We start from the raw sequence: 17,491 nt of genomic DNA on the forward strand, positions 1-17,491 counted from the left end.
TGAAAGGTTATTTATTTATTTTGTTAACATTACTGGCTCGCTATTTTTTGTTTTATTCATTTATATTTTCTCTATTATTTCACATTGGCAATAACGCTTTGCTCAGATTGACTACAAAAGTATTTAGACATCGCAAATTGTTAATATGATCGAGTTTGCCAACCTACTCCCTTCGACTGACCCTCCCTTTGAATCCCATTGGCTGATGCAGTTTCAGGATCGACCAGCTGTTTCTTGTTTTCCCATAGCGCGATTGGTCCGAGCGACCTGTCGATCAAAGGGACTTTGACAGATGACTCCGCCCTCATCACCGCTACCCGAATACTGATAGGCTACTGTACCCTTTCGTGAACGCTGATTGGCTGAGGGCGCTGGTTGTCAAGGCTTAGTGCTTCATTCACCATTTTGCGACTGTAGAGTACCCTGGAACCTCAACGGCTGGACTTTTTCTCATTTGCGGAAGAAAAACACTCTTTGCAAAAGCATTCTCGGGGATTCCGGGGTTTATAGGCTTGGTTTTCGCATCGACACCATTTCGACGGCACTGTAAATGTTCACGGGGTGAGTTGAAACCTTTCATCTGTAGTACTGCAGTGTTCTGCCTATATATTTAATGCTGTGTTTTGCCTTTACGTCGCGGATCCATCTACAATGTTTCGCCGTCAGTTGTTTAATTTTTCTTAGTGGATTGTATAAAATGGCGGAGTAAGCTTTTAACATACACACACACACACATTGAAAGGGAGGGGTGGAGGTGCACAGTCAGCCTAAAAACTTTTTTTCCTGAAAATATTTGTGTGACACAACAGCTACAGCGTCAACAAACTGCTTTCGTGTATTCCTTTACCTTTCAGAACCTGTCACTGCTTATATCCATCGTTTTTTTACGTAAAGATAACGGGATTATTTTGTTCCTTAAACTTGACTATATTATAATAATATGTTTTCAGTTGCATTCAGTAAATTTAATAAGGATGTTTTCATATTTATACCCTATAGGCGCATATATTTGAAAAGGATTGTTTGTTTTTTCTCATATTTAATAATATGGGTACCGTCGCCCTCGATTCAGGAGCCTTAGGGAGACGGGAAACTGCTCTGCGGCCTTGTGTTATGGAGGAGGCCTACACCACTCGACTGTGTCGTAGGTGGTTGTAAGCGTAGAGTAGGGCACTACGACCAATAAAAGCGCTTGACACAGATACGGCGGTGTACTACTCAGCAAAACTTTCGCAAGTCGACGACAGCAGCACCATTGTTGATGGCAAACAGGGCTTTTACTTTGTTTCAGGACATTTGTGTTTATTTGGAGTCTTGCTGTTGCATGGGGACATTTATTATTGTGCATTTGGCGAGTCATTATAAGATTGAGTTGTTATAATTACTTGAAGGGTCAGTGAGTGCAGTGGGCAGGCCGAGAAAGTTAAATAGCTATTTAGTGCATTGCATATAAACGTAATTTTTTTTTGCCAGTTCATAACGGTTTTTTTTAAATGTCATTAATTTATGTATTTCACAGACGTTTTGTCCATAGTGACTCATATAGCATTCAAAGTGTACATTTTACCACTTCATTCATTCCCTGGGAATCAAACCCATAACCTTGATGTTGCTGGTGTCATGCTCTATGGGTTGAGTTACAAAATCATTAGTTATATACATTTCCTATATGAAGCGGGTCGCCACCTTATGGGCGTTGCCATGTTGACATCACATGACACAATGTGTCATGCAGAGTTGACAGTTACTACTACTTATTATATAATTATAAAACATAAAAAATATTTGATAAAATAAATTATTTGATAAAATATTGAGTATCTTTATTGTATAAACATGGCATTAAAAAAAAAAAAAAAAAAGCACAAATATAACCATAGAGATGGTATGTATGAGCAGGCAATCTGCAAGTCCATACAGAATAAAGGCCCGTTCACACCAAGGACGATAACGATAAAGATAACGATAAAGATAAAGTTCTAAAAATCGTTCTCAATATTAAAGAATAGCAGAGTCCACACCACAACTATAACGATAAAGACAAAGAGAAACGATATCGTTGGAATCACTTTCAAAACGATTTTTCTCCAGCTGATTAACGATAAAAAAATTGAGAGCCAGTCAGAGTCCATCCTGCTGTAACGAGCTCAAAAATTTAAAGCAGCAGACGCGCGTGCGCTTAGAATAAACAGACGATATCGTTCGCTGGTGTGGACGCTAATATCGTTATTGTTATAGTTATCTTTATAGTTATCGTTCTTGGTGTGAACGGGGCTTAAGGACGCAATGAGTAAAAAAAGTGATGTCAATATAAAATCCGAACCGGTGGTACTATTGGTATAAAAACTGAGTGCCCTTTTAAATAGAACCGTTCATTATTTACACTTTGTGTTATCTTATATGCACTGGAATAGTTTATTGACCCAAAAATTTTACTCACCTACATGACCAAGCAATAAAAGTCATAGCAGGTCTTAGTAAACTATTTTATGATGGAATTTTCTTACTGAAGGTTATATACAGCATATCTTAGATTTGCATAGTGCCTGCAAACTTGTCTTACAGTGCAAATGGCAGTGTGGTTACTGTGGTTTCTGCTCACAAGAATGGACAGTTTTGCATTGCGGACCTAAAACGATCTGTTCCATCTTCATCAATTCCAGCATGCATTGGCTTATCAAAAGAGGTCATTCATGTTCTGACCTTTAATCATAGTATATATTAGATGCACATCCATAATTTAATTAAAAATCAGTCAGTCATATTTTATAGTCATAAACCCTGCATGCAGTTTTTGGAGATATTCAAAGCTTAAATTATTTTCATTTGACTATACTGAATTATTTGTAATCTGTAGGGTGTATTTAAACTGGGTTGTAGAAAGTGTATCCAAGAGTCTAAATATATTTATGCAAACATTAATGTTGATAACATATCTGTGGGTTTTAAATGGGCTTTAAACAGAAGTCTGGATGGTGGAGAAAAGGGAGTTTTGGTAGGAAGAAAGAATGCGTAAGTAGTAATGTGTAAGGATGGTATTGTATATTGAGATGTTGTAGTGCTGTGACAGGAAGTGAGGACTGTAGGGGTGGATTGCCTCTGTAACGAATGCAAAAAGGTCATTTGAAAGAGCGAGCGAGAGAGAGCCTTAGAGTCACAGAAATACCACTGAACAAGGAATTCCCCCGCCTCTGATCCAGCCAAAAAACCAAAGTGAGTGTGTGACTTGTCTGGGCAAGCATTTTTCTTTGTGTTCTGTCGTTGTCAAGTTTTCTTGTATTAAGTTGTGTTATATCCACTTTTTAAGGCTACGTTATATAAATTCACACTTATGAAGATGTTTTGATGAGATTAGGCACTAAACTTAAAACTTTATTTTGTACCTTGTTTATTTTGTAACTTTATAACTTGTTTTTGGTTGTATATTCTGTTTTCTATACTCCCAATTCTCTATATGAGAATTGTAGTGCTGTATTACAAACTGATCCATCTCATGTGTTTCATTGCAGGCTCTAATTTAAGAAGGAAAGGACAGCGCAAACAGGAAGAGGCTTGGACAAGAACAGAAGAAAAAGAGAAGGGGCGGGATGCAAGAGGGAAACCGAGTGGAAGATATTGATAGGCTGGGACTCGCAGGAAATCAGGAGGATTAGAGACTCTCTTAGAGCAAGACAAGATGAAGCCCATTAAAAAGCAAGAAAGGCGGTCGCCCCCATCCACTCGCGCCAAGGGAGTTAAGAGGAGGACAGCGGACAGTAGCCCACAGGAAGAGAAGAGAGAAACAGAGGAAAAACCCCAAATTTCACCTACCTCTCCCAAGAGACATATCTCCTCAAATTCTGACTCATCACAGGAAGGGCCACTGAGAAGAAGCGGGTCTCCGGAAAAGGAGGGGGTCCTCAGTATAGCAGTGGATTTCGGGAAGACAGAGGAATGCCCCGGAAGCTCTAAGTCTGGCGGAACACAGAGTGACAGCAACAGTAGCACGATCAGCGCCAGCAACAGCCCCAACACTTCTAGTCGCAAGACGGCCACTTTTAAGGCCCGTGTGCCTAAGAAGAAGTACACCTCGGAGCACTGTGCTGGAAACCATGGCAACGGCAGCACTCCCAGCACACCCCCACAGAGCAGCAGCAGCTCTCATAACGGAAGTGGTGCTAGTCAGGGCCCAGCTGCCTCTGCTGCACACACGGCCCTACACGGTCAAAGCCAGCTGACTGAGGACAGCATCACTGGGTACGGACACAACAATGTAACTGGGCCTACAGGTAGAACTGCAGGTGAGTGCGGAGAGAGGGACAGGCCGAGCGCATCCAGCCCACAGCGTTGCTCCTCAACCGACACAGCCAGCGAACACTCGGCTGACCTAGACGTGACAGCTTCAAGACGTGATTCTCACTTCAACTCCCAAAAGCCACAAGCACATAGCGCTTTGACATCCATGCAGGAGAGCCTGTCATCTGGTCTAGCCGGCGTCCTCGCCAAAGGTCTCAAAAATCAGAGAGTTCTGGCCCGACAGGGTCCCAGATTAGGGGAAGGCTGGCCTCACGATCGGGGCCGGGAAATGTCTGATGTGTTTCGCACTGGAGTTGTGCGGAGAGTTAGCGAGGAGCATGGGATTGTGGAGGTGCAACTAAATGGAGAAAAGACCATATGCAAGTACCCATTTCGAGTGGCTATTGATTCTGTTGACCTTATTCTAGATGCGTCACCTCCCGGTGTGGCCCCGGTGGCTATAGGCACACAAGTCTGCATCCCCTTCGGAGGAGGTGACGAGGGCAGTGAGGGAGCGCAACCGTGGTACAGAGAAGGTATAGTCACTCAAGTAGATCCACATCCAGCTGTGTCTTTCCCATACCGTGTTCAGCTAAGGGAAGATCGGTCTGATGAGAGAAAGGAGAGGAGAGGTGTGGAAGATGACGGAAGGGCTCAGGCCATTTGGGTCTCACGACAAAATCTCCGCCTCCTGGTTCCTCCTTGGGACTTAGAGCCGCCCCAGCCAGCAGAGCCAGGGATTGATGGTAGGAGGGTAAGAGAACGAGAGTGGGAGGAAAGAGAGGACATGGAAGTGGAGCAGGAGGTGGTTCAACTGACTAGACCAACGTTTGTTCAGAGTTTGCTGCAACCTTACCCCTCACCCCATTCTTCGTCTTCTGTCGTTAACACTGCCATCACATCTGTATTCAGTGTGGCCCCAAACAGAGACTGGGAAAATCACAGAGAGAAGGATCAGGAAAGAGACTTGCATAGGCACTTAGAGAGAGAAAGGGAACGAGAACGAGAAAGGGAGAGGGAGAGGCAAAAGCATCATCCTCTTCATTCATCCACCCCAGATGGGGTGGACTTGGAAGTCAGCTGTCTTAGCCAGCTAAGGGATGGTGGCATCACTGCCTTGGGAAGCAAAGCTCTGGGGGCTCCTTCTCAGCATCGGCCCATTCTTTCTAAACCAAACTACCTCAGCCCTCACCTTTCTGTGGTGAGAGGGCTCAGCACCCCAATTGCACCCCACCTGCCCCTGGCTCCTCACCAAAATCACCCCCCTATGCTCCTGGGCCTGGATTCAGCCACAGGTGCGGCAGTCATCTCCTCCACGTCCCAGCTTCCTCCCTTGCCCCCAAGCTCTTCTCGAGGCTCCCTGGACAAGACCCCCAGCTCCAACTCGCATGGTGCATCAGGGGGTGGCTCTGGATCCTCGTCCTCTTCGTCACGTTCCCGCACACCCCTCACGGCCGCTCAACAGAAGTTCAAGAAGGGCGATGTGGTGTGCACCCCTACAGGCATCCGCAAGAAGTTCAACGGAAAGCAGTGGCGCAGACTGTGCTCACGTGAAGGCTGCTCGAAGGAGTCGCAGAGGCGCGGCTACTGCTCTCGGCATCTCTCCATGCGCACCAAAGAGATGGAAGCCGGAGGCGGGGTTGGCCGAGACAGGAGTGGCGCCAGTAGCACTGGCACCCTCACACCTGACCTTCGTTTAGGTGGGCGCACCAGCAGCGAATATGACTGGGACGACAACTCAAGAGACAGCAGTGAAGCCAGCAGCCGTGGCGGGGACTCTCGACCACGTCTGGTGATGACTTCTCTTATACCACAAGAACTGCCACGTGACATGTCGCGCTTTGACTTTGACGAGTGCGAGGCTGCAAATATGCTGGTCTCACTTGGCAGCTCACGCTCGTGCACGCCCTCATTCTCACCTGTATCCAATCAGTCACCGTTCTCACCTGCGCCGTCCCCCTCGCCCACGCTATTTGGCTTCCGCCCAGCTAATTTCAGCCCCATCACAGCACCACTGACCCCTCGCCGCCCTCGCCACCTCAGTGGCACGAAAATCCCTGGCACTCCCAGCGCAGAACGTGAGCGCCACATCTCTGGCATCATCCCCACTTTTCAGACCAACTTGACGTTCACTGTACCCATGAGTCCCAGTAAACGTAAGCTGGATGTCCCTCCACCCCCGCTGCCTAGTGCATCAGACTATGCGAAATCTGATCCCCAATTCAATGACCCCGGCCTCAGCCTCAATACGGCAGCATTCAGGGTTCTATCCCCCCAAAGCCAGCCTACCACCCCCTCATCTCTCTCATTTCCTCGACAGAGGAGTGTCACAAGCCGACCCTCATCCGCTGCCGCTTCCACTCCACCCCCTATGCTGGTTTCTCCCACACCACCCTCACCACTGCCACAGGATCCCAGCTCACGTCGTATCGTTCCCCTACGCGATTCGCCTGTCATTGTTCGTAACCCCGATGTGCCATTGGCAAAATTCAGCGATGGTCCCCTGAGCCGTAGAGCAAGCTCACGCTCTAGGGAGCACAGTCAGCCCCCTCACCATGCCGTGGGCCTCCAGGCCCCTGTGCCCATAAATGGCGCTGCCACCAATGGAGCCGTTCTCCTTCGCAATCCCGCTCCCACCTTAGTCCTGGTGACTTCCTCTCAGTCATTGACGCCTGTGGCTCCTGGACATCCCGCACATTCAAACTCTGCCGCTTTGAATGTGTCCACCTCTAATGCAACCACTGGACCTGCCCTTGCACTATCTGGCTCAGGAGGTAAAGAGCAAGAGAGGAAGTCAGGTGGGCCTGCAGATGCAGGTGGTGCTCTCCCACAGCCTGTGGCTTGCCATCCTTCACCCACTGCTCTGTTGCCCCTCATCCTGCCAGCCGAGTCCCCTCACCCTGCTCCTCGCAAAGACATCATCATGGGACGGCCTGGCACTGGTAAGAAATCTTAAAGACAAATAAAACCAATAAGAACACTAACGTTTGTAAATTATTGATCACCATAGCCACCAACAGTTTAAAGTATGTAAAATAATTTAGGAATGTGAATGTGCTAACTTTATATTATTTGTAAACTACGATTCAAAAGCATTTTTTAAAAGAAATTAATACTTTCATTCATCAAGGATGCATTAAATGAATGATTATCCCTGTAAAAGATTCTCACGTGTCTCTAGAGTTTCAGAGTAAATCTCAAAATGTCACACACTGCTTAGATTTCCCAAAGTAACAAAGTCAATTTCAATGTTCTTTTAAAAATGTAGTATCAAATTCTTCCTAATTATCTAGGCAGTTCTATTCACATTTATCCAAATTAATTTATTGCACAGTTTGTGTATAGTTTTTTACAAAAGAAAATTATAATTTTTTTTTCTGGATTAGTTTGTGCAGGCCAGAATATGTTTTGTAAATTGGAGGACACCAACAAACAAACTGCTGACAAACTGTAAAAATAAGGGGGGCTCAGAGTGACTTTGGTATGCTGGTCAGCAGCAGGTGTGTTTGGGTGTGTGTAGTGAAGAATGCACTGTGCTTTCAGGGTCAGTGTTTCTAAAGACAGTTGCAGCATGTCTGAAATGATACACGGGAACTTGCCCAGACATGCACGGCTAGAGGGTGATTGGACCACCCTGATTCTCTTGAGTACTTAATCTGAGATACACAGATCCCTGGAATGACAGATGCACAGGACAGTTACACACTTTCTTTGTTTCACCAATCACTGATACACAGATATATGTACATGAATGGCTTTCATTCAGGTTCAATCTAAAACAGAAAGGTGCCTTTTCACCAGTTCCCTCTTAAGTGAATAGAAAGGCTGTAGGTTTTCCGAAAGAGTCGTGTGAATATATAGTAGGTTTGTCTGTTTCTGCATTTAGTTTGGACCAATGTGGAGCCCCGCTCTGTGCCAGTGTTTGCGTGGCATTCGTTAGTTCCTTTTCTGGAGACCAGCCAGACAAAAATGTCCATGCAGCCTTCAGATGGCCAAACACTTGTAAATCAGAGCAAAGGTAACATCTGAACACTATAATTTGACATTGCAACATTTTCTTGTATGATACTGCATAGAATATACACAAAATCACATTCAGAATATATGTTTTCTGTTGATGTTTTGAAACTGAATAAACGTGCAGAACCTCGCTGTGGAGTTGCCCTTGTGACTGAGGGACCTACTGACCATCCAGCCCCAGAGAGAGGTTCCCCGTCTTGCCCCCCTCCTATTGCTGAAGACCCACCCGTGGAGAGAGGAGGTGACAGTGAGACCGAGAGTGATGCTGACGACCTGTAAATATCTGTTGCATCTCACCTCTTGACAATGACAGCAAACATTTACATTACAATATTTAAAAAAAATGGCTTTGTAAGGACATGTAATATACACATATTATGGGAAAAATATTTTTATTTAAAAAAAATCACAATAATTGTTATTTTTTTACATTTTGCTTACTGTTTTTTGATGCAATTCTCTTCTTATTTATTTTTTTTGGTTAAAGTTTTTTCCCAGCTCAAGACACTGCTTCATCCACCAGCCCAGTGAAAAGGCGCACACAATCTCTCAGTGCACTCCCAAAAGAAGGTGACAAGAAGGTAAGTTTCGGGTCTGCTATTCGTGTTCTTTTTTTTCAGTTGCCTGGTTTCCTTTGAGTATCACCAGACAGCCCCGCCATCTCACTTTTAGTGAGTGCTGAAAAATTACCCAGAAACTTGTCAAGGGTTTCAGGCTACAGTCGTTTTTGGCCATTGCCATCATACATTTCCCTTTTTATCTTCTGTTGAAAGTGTTATACAAATGTACACTCATTATTTCTCCAATCTCTCTCTCTTCTCTCTCAAACCACAAAGAGGGAAAAGGACCACATCAGACGGCCAATGAATGCATTTATGATCTTTAGTAAGCGGCACCGTGCGCTGGTTCACCAGCGGCACCCCAACCAGGACAACCGTACTGTCAGTAAAATACTGGGTGAGTGGTGGTACGCGCTGGGACCGAAAGAGAAGCAGAAGTACCATGATCTTGCCTTCCAGGTACAGTCATTTTTGTGAAATATTATCAAATACTGCATAAGAGAAAGATGTCATGCCAATATGTTGTCTTTCCTAAGACATAACGTGGAGTTAAAATGTGGTTTTGCATCTGAATTAGTGATAGACTGATATCAGTTTTACAGTGGTCGATATACAGTATGTACTGTAGATGCAAATATCTGGAAAGCAGTATGGTTGATGGCCAATTTAATGCCAGTATGCACTAGTATCATTCAAATTGTTTTAATGTTTTTTTCTCTCATGCTAATCAAGGCTCCTTTGTTTGATCAAAAATACACTAAAACAGTAATATTGTGAATTATTACAATTAAAATGTAGATTATTCCTTTGATGCAAAGCTGAATTTTCAGCATAATTACTTCAGTCTTCAGAGTGACATGATTCTTCAGAAATTATTCTAATATACTGATTTGGTGCTTAACAAATATTTCTTCTTCTTCTTCTTCTTCTTATTATTATTATCATCAACAATGTTAAAAACAGTTGTGCTGCTTAATATTTTTGTGTCAACAATAATACATTTTTATTCAGCTTTTTTGATGAATAAAATGTTCAAAAGAACAGCATTTTTTAAAAATAGATATCTAACAATATAAATTACTATTACTATCATTTTGGATAAATATAATGCATAATGAATACAATTTTTTAATCTGACCACAAACATTTAAACGGTAATGTAGTGTAGTGTTATCGAAATTAATCATTCATCAAATTTATTAAATAAAATGATCACAGATTTTAAAAAATATGCATTTACATTACTTTTGTGTAAAAATATTAGAAATCGGAATATGTGCATGATCCAAGAGTTGCACTGTTATTATTGATTAAGCCTGTTACTTTATTATTAACTTATCAGTAACTCCAAATACATTTATTTCATACTAACTATAGTTCAAATCTATTAACATATTTACTGACAAATCGCTCGAGACTTACTGATATAAAAATTATTCAACTTTATTTGGAGTACTATTTGTGCACAATGCACACTTATTAATATTAAGCCTAAAATATGTTTTAATGTCACTGTTGATGAGGATTGTATGATCTTGGAATAATATTGGTCTTTAAATGCAAGATATTTAAGGTGTACCTAAAGTATATTTGCAATAGTTCCACTTTAACACAATCCAATATTCTTCAGTATATCCTTAGTTGGACTTCAGCACTACTTCCGCACAATTAAAGTGCTTTAAGTACAAAATTAGTTGTTCCAGTTTAGCAGACTTTAAGTATACCAGTTTAGTATACCTAAAGTATAATTGCAGGGTATTTTAATTAAGTACATAAATATCTAAATGTATTTGTAGTATACTTGGCATGAAATAAATGTATTATAAATGCATTTTAGTATATTTATTTTTCACTAGGGTTTTGCTCTCTTTTAGGTGAAGGAGGCTCATTTCCGAGCTCACCCTGATTGGAAATGGTGTAACAAGGACAGAAGGAAGTCCCTGTCTGAGGGCCGGGGAACTCCAGGGGCCAAAGAAGCTCGAGAGCGCAGTGTATCTGAAAGCACAGGTCTGTGTGGGAGTTTGTTTATATGCGTGGGCGTTTGTTGGTCTTGTGAAACTATGAGTGTATAGTAGTGTGAAACACAACTGATGTTGAATTAACCTTCTTTGTTTCCCCAGAGGCCCATTCCACATCTCAGGGGGTAGACCACAAAGGAGCAGGACCCAGCTGGACTTCACCTCGGTCTGACGCTCACGGAGGATCAATGGGAGGGCAGCTTCAACGGCCTCGTGCCTTTTCCCAGAGCGCTGTGCATATTCTGGAGAGGAGGGAGAAGGAGAGAGTGCTGGAAAGCACGAGACTGTTTCATCCCCGTGCACCTGCTCACCCTCGACGACCGAGTGAGGATGTGACCAGTGATGAAGAGCCTATGGTGATCTGCGAGGAGGGGGATGATGATGTCATAGGTAAATTACGTGCATCATATCCACCTCATTTTGCAACACAAAAGTGAGCTATTTTCTGTGAATATTAAAAATAAGATGGATACATCTTTGTCAATATGATAAATAGCAGCAACCTTGAATGCCCTAGCAACCATCCAGAACTCCTTAGCGTCACTGTGGCTAGTTTTGCATATGCACCATTCGTAGTTCCTTCAGAAATGTAAAAACTGGTTACACTTTATTTTACGGTGTCCTTGTTACAGTGTAATTATACATTTAAGTATTGAGTAATATTAATTAACTCCATGTACTTACTACATGGCGACTCTGTGGTCCTCGTGCTTTTGGATCTATCAGCAGCATTTGACACTGTTGACCACTCTACTTTGATATCTAGACTAGAGGCTTGTGTGGGGATAAAAGGAACCGTCCTTAAGTGGTTTCAGTCATACCTCACTGACAGAAAATTCTTAGTCAAGTTAGGTAACTTTTCTTCTTCTGTTGCTCATTTAACCAGCGGTCTTCCTCAAGGCTCTATTTTGGCGCCCTCTCTTTTCTCCCTGTATATGCTTCCTCTGGGAACCATTCTAAGAAGACATGGGGTGTCTTTTCATTTTTACGCCGACGATACCCAAATTTATCTACCTATCAAGAGAAATGATCCCTCTGCTTTTACTTCTTTAATAAAATGCTTAGATGAAGTTAAATTTTGGCTAGCCCAAAATGTTCTATCCTTGAATGAAGATAAGACTGAGGTGATTGTTTTTGGGCCCTCTGATAATTCTCAGGCAACCAGCTTAGATCTGGGTAGTTTATCAGTGTTTAGATCTTCACGTGTACGGAACCTGGGAGTTTTGTTAGATGAGTCCTTAAACCTTGATAAACATATCTCCTCTGTAATAGGTTCTAGTTTTTATCAACTTCGCCTGTTATCAAAAATCAAACCTTTCTTAAATCATAAATCTTTAGAGATGGCTGTTCATGCTTTTATCACCTCACGCTTAGACTACTGCAACTCACTATACTGTGGTAGTTCTAAGTCATCAATCGATCGCCTTCAACTAGTTCAAAATGCTGCTGCCAGATTCCTTCATAGATACATATTTAGTGCTCACATCACTCCAATTCTGCGGACCCTTCATTGGCTGCCTATTAAATTCAGAATTGATTTTAAAATTATTTTATTTGTATATAAATTTTTAAATGATCTAGCCCCTATTTATGTATCTGAATTACTATACCCATATACTCCATCCAGACGCTTAAGATCCAGTGATCAGAATCTTCTTCTAGTCCCACAATCCAGACTCAAACGTAGAGGGGATCGAGCTTTTTCAGTGGTTGGGCCGCGGCTGTGGAATAGCCTCCCTTTAGAGATTAGACTTGCCCCTTCTCTGTCCACTTTTAAATCTCTTCTAAAAACATATCTGTTTTGTTTGGCTTACAAATAATTTTCTATTATGGTCTTTGCTTAGTCTTTTATGGGTTTATACTTCGTTTCTCTTGTGTTATTAATATATTTACTTATTTTATTATTAAGGCGAGACCCTGTTTAATTGTGTAGCTGTGCAGATTTTTATATTCTTTTTACTATTTTGAATTTCTGTACAGCACTTTGGTCAGCCGTGTGGCTGTTTTATACATGCTATATAAATAAACTGAAACTTGAAACTTGAAACTTACTATATGTCTAGGGTTAGGATTAGGGTTTGGCTTAGGGTAATTAATTGTTATTATACTAGTAAGTACATGTAATATGTATAACAAGGACACCTTAAAATAGTAATGAAAAGTAATGATCTGTCAAGCATTAACTATTGTATTAATGTTTATTTATGTAAGTTATTATAAAGTCTTGCCAAGAGAAAGCCTCACTTTTTATGCTAGAGGTCTGGATCTATTGAAAAAAACATAGGGTCTTATGAAATCCACTTTTTATCTGGATTCCATTTTTAATGGTTTACTTACATTTTAATGCGTAAGAAGGATAACAAATCAATTGAATTCATACAGTTTTAACAATTTAATAATTTATTCAAAATTGAACAATATTAGAGACCTATGAAATGTATTTTTTTTGTTTCCAAATTCCATTTTTAATAGTTTAATTAAATGTTAATAATCAAAAATTATAGCTAATCAATTGAATTCATAACCTTTTTATAATTGAATGATTTATTAAAAATGTAAATAATAGAGCCTTATAAAAAATGTTTTTTGTTTTTTTCTGAAATTGGGTGTTGCCTGTTTTAATTTTTCTGGATTCTGTGTTTTACAAACTTATCATTGAAGTGGTACAGTGGTAATTATTGAACAGTGCTAATCAAATAAATATGTAAAACCTTAACAATTTAATGTATCTTAAAATGTAATCAAATTAAATTTGAACAGTTCCTTTTATTTTTTTGGTAAACAAATTGCCGTACAACAGAGTGAAATGGTAGTGTAGTGGACGAAACTGCATCACTCATTTACACAGACATGCTGAACATGCAGACTTCATATTTAAATAGAGGCTTTTCATGGTTTAATATTCACAGACACTATTTTATATCAGGATTTGTGTACAGCCCTACTTTTGATTTATTGATCCAGATTTAGTCAAGTTCTGTGACATTCCGCATTATGCAATAAATTCCATCTCTATGACTGGATTCTGCATTTTGGAAAACATAAGACCCCAAAACCCCCTGATCTGTAGATAATGCTGTAATACGTGGAACGTACCCACCATCAGAAAATGATTATCCTTCAGCGATTCGGTTTTGATTTTACAAGTGTTTTGCGTTCCATTCTCATTTTCTCATTATTAGTCAGTCCTGACTGATTCTTGAGTCTGTGTCTCCCACGAGCTCTATGCTCTCTGATGCACCACCAGCATCCAAACATCATTAATTCATTTTGGAAAGGCAAAATCTCAGTCCCATGAGCTCTCAGCGCTCTCAGTCCCATGAGTGTGAGATCTGCAAGCCCTGGTCTCACAGCTAACGTGTGATTTCCCCCACAGAAGACTCGTTTGCAGACGGCTCCATTGACCTGAAGTGTAAAGAGAGAGTGACAGACAGCGATGATGAAAACGAGCATGCAGATGAAGCTGACAGCAAGGTAACACTTAATACATCACATGGGTAGTTGGCATGACATGTCAAGCAATATGTCCCACATTGCATCTGTTCGACTATTTTGAACTTTTTTTACACTTTTTTTGCATGCAGTTTTAGGTCATTTTTAAATGAATTCTGTACTACATGCAAACTCCAAATTCCTTTGGAAATGTGATTAAAAACAGTGACAAAAGCACACTTTCACATTACACAAATTATAAAATCTTGATGTTTTAAAAATGTCAATGTTATTCGCCTCCTAACCACATCCAGCTGTCATATGTCATCTAGAATAAAGTTAATGTTTATATTTAATTGATGAAAAGACCATCTCTCTTTGTTAAGAAATATATGCTTTAAATTAGATACACTTCATTACCATAACAACAGAAATGATATTTGCTCTCATCTGGTTATTATTTATAAAACCAGATTATTTCTGCATCTGTGTGTTTGGTTGTCTGGCAAGTAACTATTATTTCTTCAGGATTTTCTCGTGAGGTTTTCCACGCCAATGGATATACCCACAAGGCAGCAGATGTCTCTAAGCGTTCCGTCTCTTAGATGGTTCACTAAACAAATTGTTGGCCTTAAAGGGATAGTTCACCCAAAAATGAAAGTTCTGTCATTATTTACTCACCCTTGTGTCGTTATTTTAGTATAATTGAGATACTGTTATAGCTTTTATCAGTATTTTGAATTAGTTTTTAATTTTATATATTCCATTTTAATTTTATTTAGTTTTAGTAATGTTGTTGTGTTTATCAGTTATTTTTTTTTGTCTACAGTTTTAAATTTTTGTTTTAGTTATTGTAGTACATTAAGTTCAATTAAATGAAATGATGCCATGTGTACATATATATACAGTGGGTACGGAAAGTATTCAGACCCCCTTAAATTTTTCACTCTTTGTTATATTGCAGCCATTTGCTAAAATCATTTAAGTTAATCACACACACACACACACCATTTTTTCCTCCAAAAACAACAAAAATACATTAAAAGTAGTCCATGTGACTTTTGCGCTATATTCCACATTGAGCCTTTCTGTAGCTAAAACAGTAAAAAAGCATGACGCTCCCAGGGAATGCATGAACTTAAAAAAAATATAGTTTGAATGCAAAGTTGCTTTAGAAAAAAGTGTTGGCCAAATGCATAAATGTAATGTCAATGTAAAATCCAAGTGGTCTGAAGCCATACATGAACTTTGTGTAGAAAACTGAAGCTGTTTTTCACTTAAAATTGTATTCTGCATTCCACATATTTGAATTGTAATTTTATGTGCAGTAATGAAACACACACACTGACGCTGACATCAAATCCAGCATAAATGTGAATGAAATGATCAGATAATCAGAGTATAATAGTGATCTTATGCCACAAATGATCTTTTTCTCTTCAGCGCACCTTCCAACCAGTCCATTCCTCTTTGGCATTCTCTCCGACCGGCACAACTGGCAACAAAGACAACGAAGACGGGCGTGAAAAGAACCTGGAGAAGAAGGAGAAGAGAGGCATGGGTGGTGCAGAACTGGATAATGGGGGGCCCAAAGAAGGGAAAGGAGGAGGTGGAGGATGGCAGGTTCCGTTCCATGTTAATTCGGCCTCCGTCACTGGTATAAACGCCACTTTGCCGCACGATGCCGGGAGATATTCTTCGCAAGGCGCTGTCAGGATGGCCCCCACCGTGGTGACCAATGTTGTTCGTCCCATCACTAGCACCCCTATCCCCATCGCCAGCAAGCCAGCTGATGGGGGCATAGGCACCAAATGATAAGAAAATTACTGACAAATATGTTACTTGAAAAAAAGTAAAAAAAAGTTTGTCACTGATAACAAAAATGGGATGAAAAGGATTATGAAAATTATGGAATAAATAATTGTTATTTCTAAAATGATATGTCATTTCAGTCTAAGTGAAATTAATTACAGTTTTGAATATGGCATGATGAAACTAAATATCTACACTGAAAGGACTTTTTTGTCAAAAAACACAAACTGTCTAAAACTAAAATAATGGTGTAAAAATGAACACTTTTATACCATTTTATCAATTGTTCATCCTCTGATTTTAGTAATTAGGGTTAGGAGTTTATTTCTTTGACAGGAGTGTTAAGAGATCCAGATACATGTCTTACTTGGGAAAAGTCACTGTGTCTCAAATCTAACTTCTGCTGTGCTTTTGTTGCACAGGATCACATATGTCCAGTCAACTCCTGGAGTTGCAGCTCCTTTGCCATTGGGTTCAACACCTGCAGTCTCTTCCACCCACCAGACCCCATCATCTGCGGGTCCATCTTTTTTGCGATCTCCAGTGGCGACCCTTGGCTTCACTGCAATTGCCCCAGCCAGTCAGGCCTTGGTTCAACCTATTGTTGCAAGTGAGTGTTATAACTGAGAGTTCTTTCAACCATCAACACATATTTAACACTCCATGACAACCATCATCAAATTTCTACCACAGGTCAGCCACCTCTCCTGGCTCAATGCCCGCCCCCGAGTGGACTGGCACAACCTGCACAAGCCTCGACGGCCACTCGTCAACTTGTGACCACCATTTACCCCAGCGTCAGTTTAGCCAGAGGAGTTGTGTCAGTGACAGCCGTGCCACAAAGCACAGCAAGTTCCACATCAGTTCCAGCATCATCCTCAATGCCTCAAGAGAAGACCCCCTCAGCCGCGGCTGCGCAACCACACGCGCAGCTGCAGTCTCAGGTAAACATGCACATGGAAAATGAGAGAGGACCAGAATCTAGGAAGGAGACGGAGAAACAGAGAGACCTGGTGGTGTCAAAGGATGGACATCAGACGCCACCTAGTGGTTTGGAGGAATCGGTGCAGCACACACATAAAGGTAAATGTAACCTAATTCATTTCAGTTATAAATTTGGCTTTAAGTTAAGGTGTGTCCTTGTTACAGTGAAATTATACATTGAAATAATGAGTAATAATTAAAAACATGTACTTACTGTAAGGTCAGGATTAGGAATAGTGTTTGGTTTAGTTAGTTGCACAATTCACTGTTATTACTAAATGAAGTGCATGTAAAAAGAACAATGTAAAATAAATGTACATCAAAAATAATTTTTTTATTATATATATATATATATATATATATATATATATGCGTGTGTGTGTGTATATG

General features: G+C 40.8%; 1 protein-coding gene across 1 annotated transcript in view; it reads left to right on the forward strand.

Moving 5' to 3' along the window:
• Positions 1-407: 407 nt before the first annotated feature.
• LOC107665116 (protein capicua homolog) overlaps positions 408-17,491 on the forward strand; it is a 23,216-nt gene continuing 6,132 nt past the window's right edge. The window contains exons 1-12 of the mRNA XM_016455873.1: positions 408-561; positions 3,510-7,217; positions 8,162-8,293; positions 8,420-8,570; positions 8,783-8,876; positions 9,132-9,314; positions 10,730-10,862; positions 10,976-11,263; positions 14,250-14,347; positions 15,749-16,103; positions 16,464-16,727; positions 16,811-17,200. Coding sequence (XP_016311359.1) covers positions 3,677-7,217; positions 8,162-8,293; positions 8,420-8,570; positions 8,783-8,876; positions 9,132-9,314; positions 10,730-10,862; positions 10,976-11,263; positions 14,250-14,347; positions 15,749-16,103; positions 16,464-16,727; positions 16,811-17,200 — 5,629 coding nt within the window. The 5' untranslated portion in view covers positions 408-561; positions 3,510-3,676. The remainder of the gene's footprint in view (positions 562-3,509; positions 7,218-8,161; positions 8,294-8,419; positions 8,571-8,782; positions 8,877-9,131; positions 9,315-10,729; positions 10,863-10,975; positions 11,264-14,249; positions 14,348-15,748; positions 16,104-16,463; positions 16,728-16,810; positions 17,201-17,491) is intronic.

The sequence above is a fragment of the Sinocyclocheilus anshuiensis genome, unplaced genomic scaffold (genome assembly GCF_001515605.1).
Source record: "Sinocyclocheilus anshuiensis isolate Anshui unplaced genomic scaffold, SAMN03320099.WGS_v1.1 scaffold379, whole genome shotgun sequence".
Lineage (NCBI taxonomy): Eukaryota > Metazoa > Chordata > Actinopteri > Cypriniformes > Cyprinidae > Sinocyclocheilus > Sinocyclocheilus anshuiensis.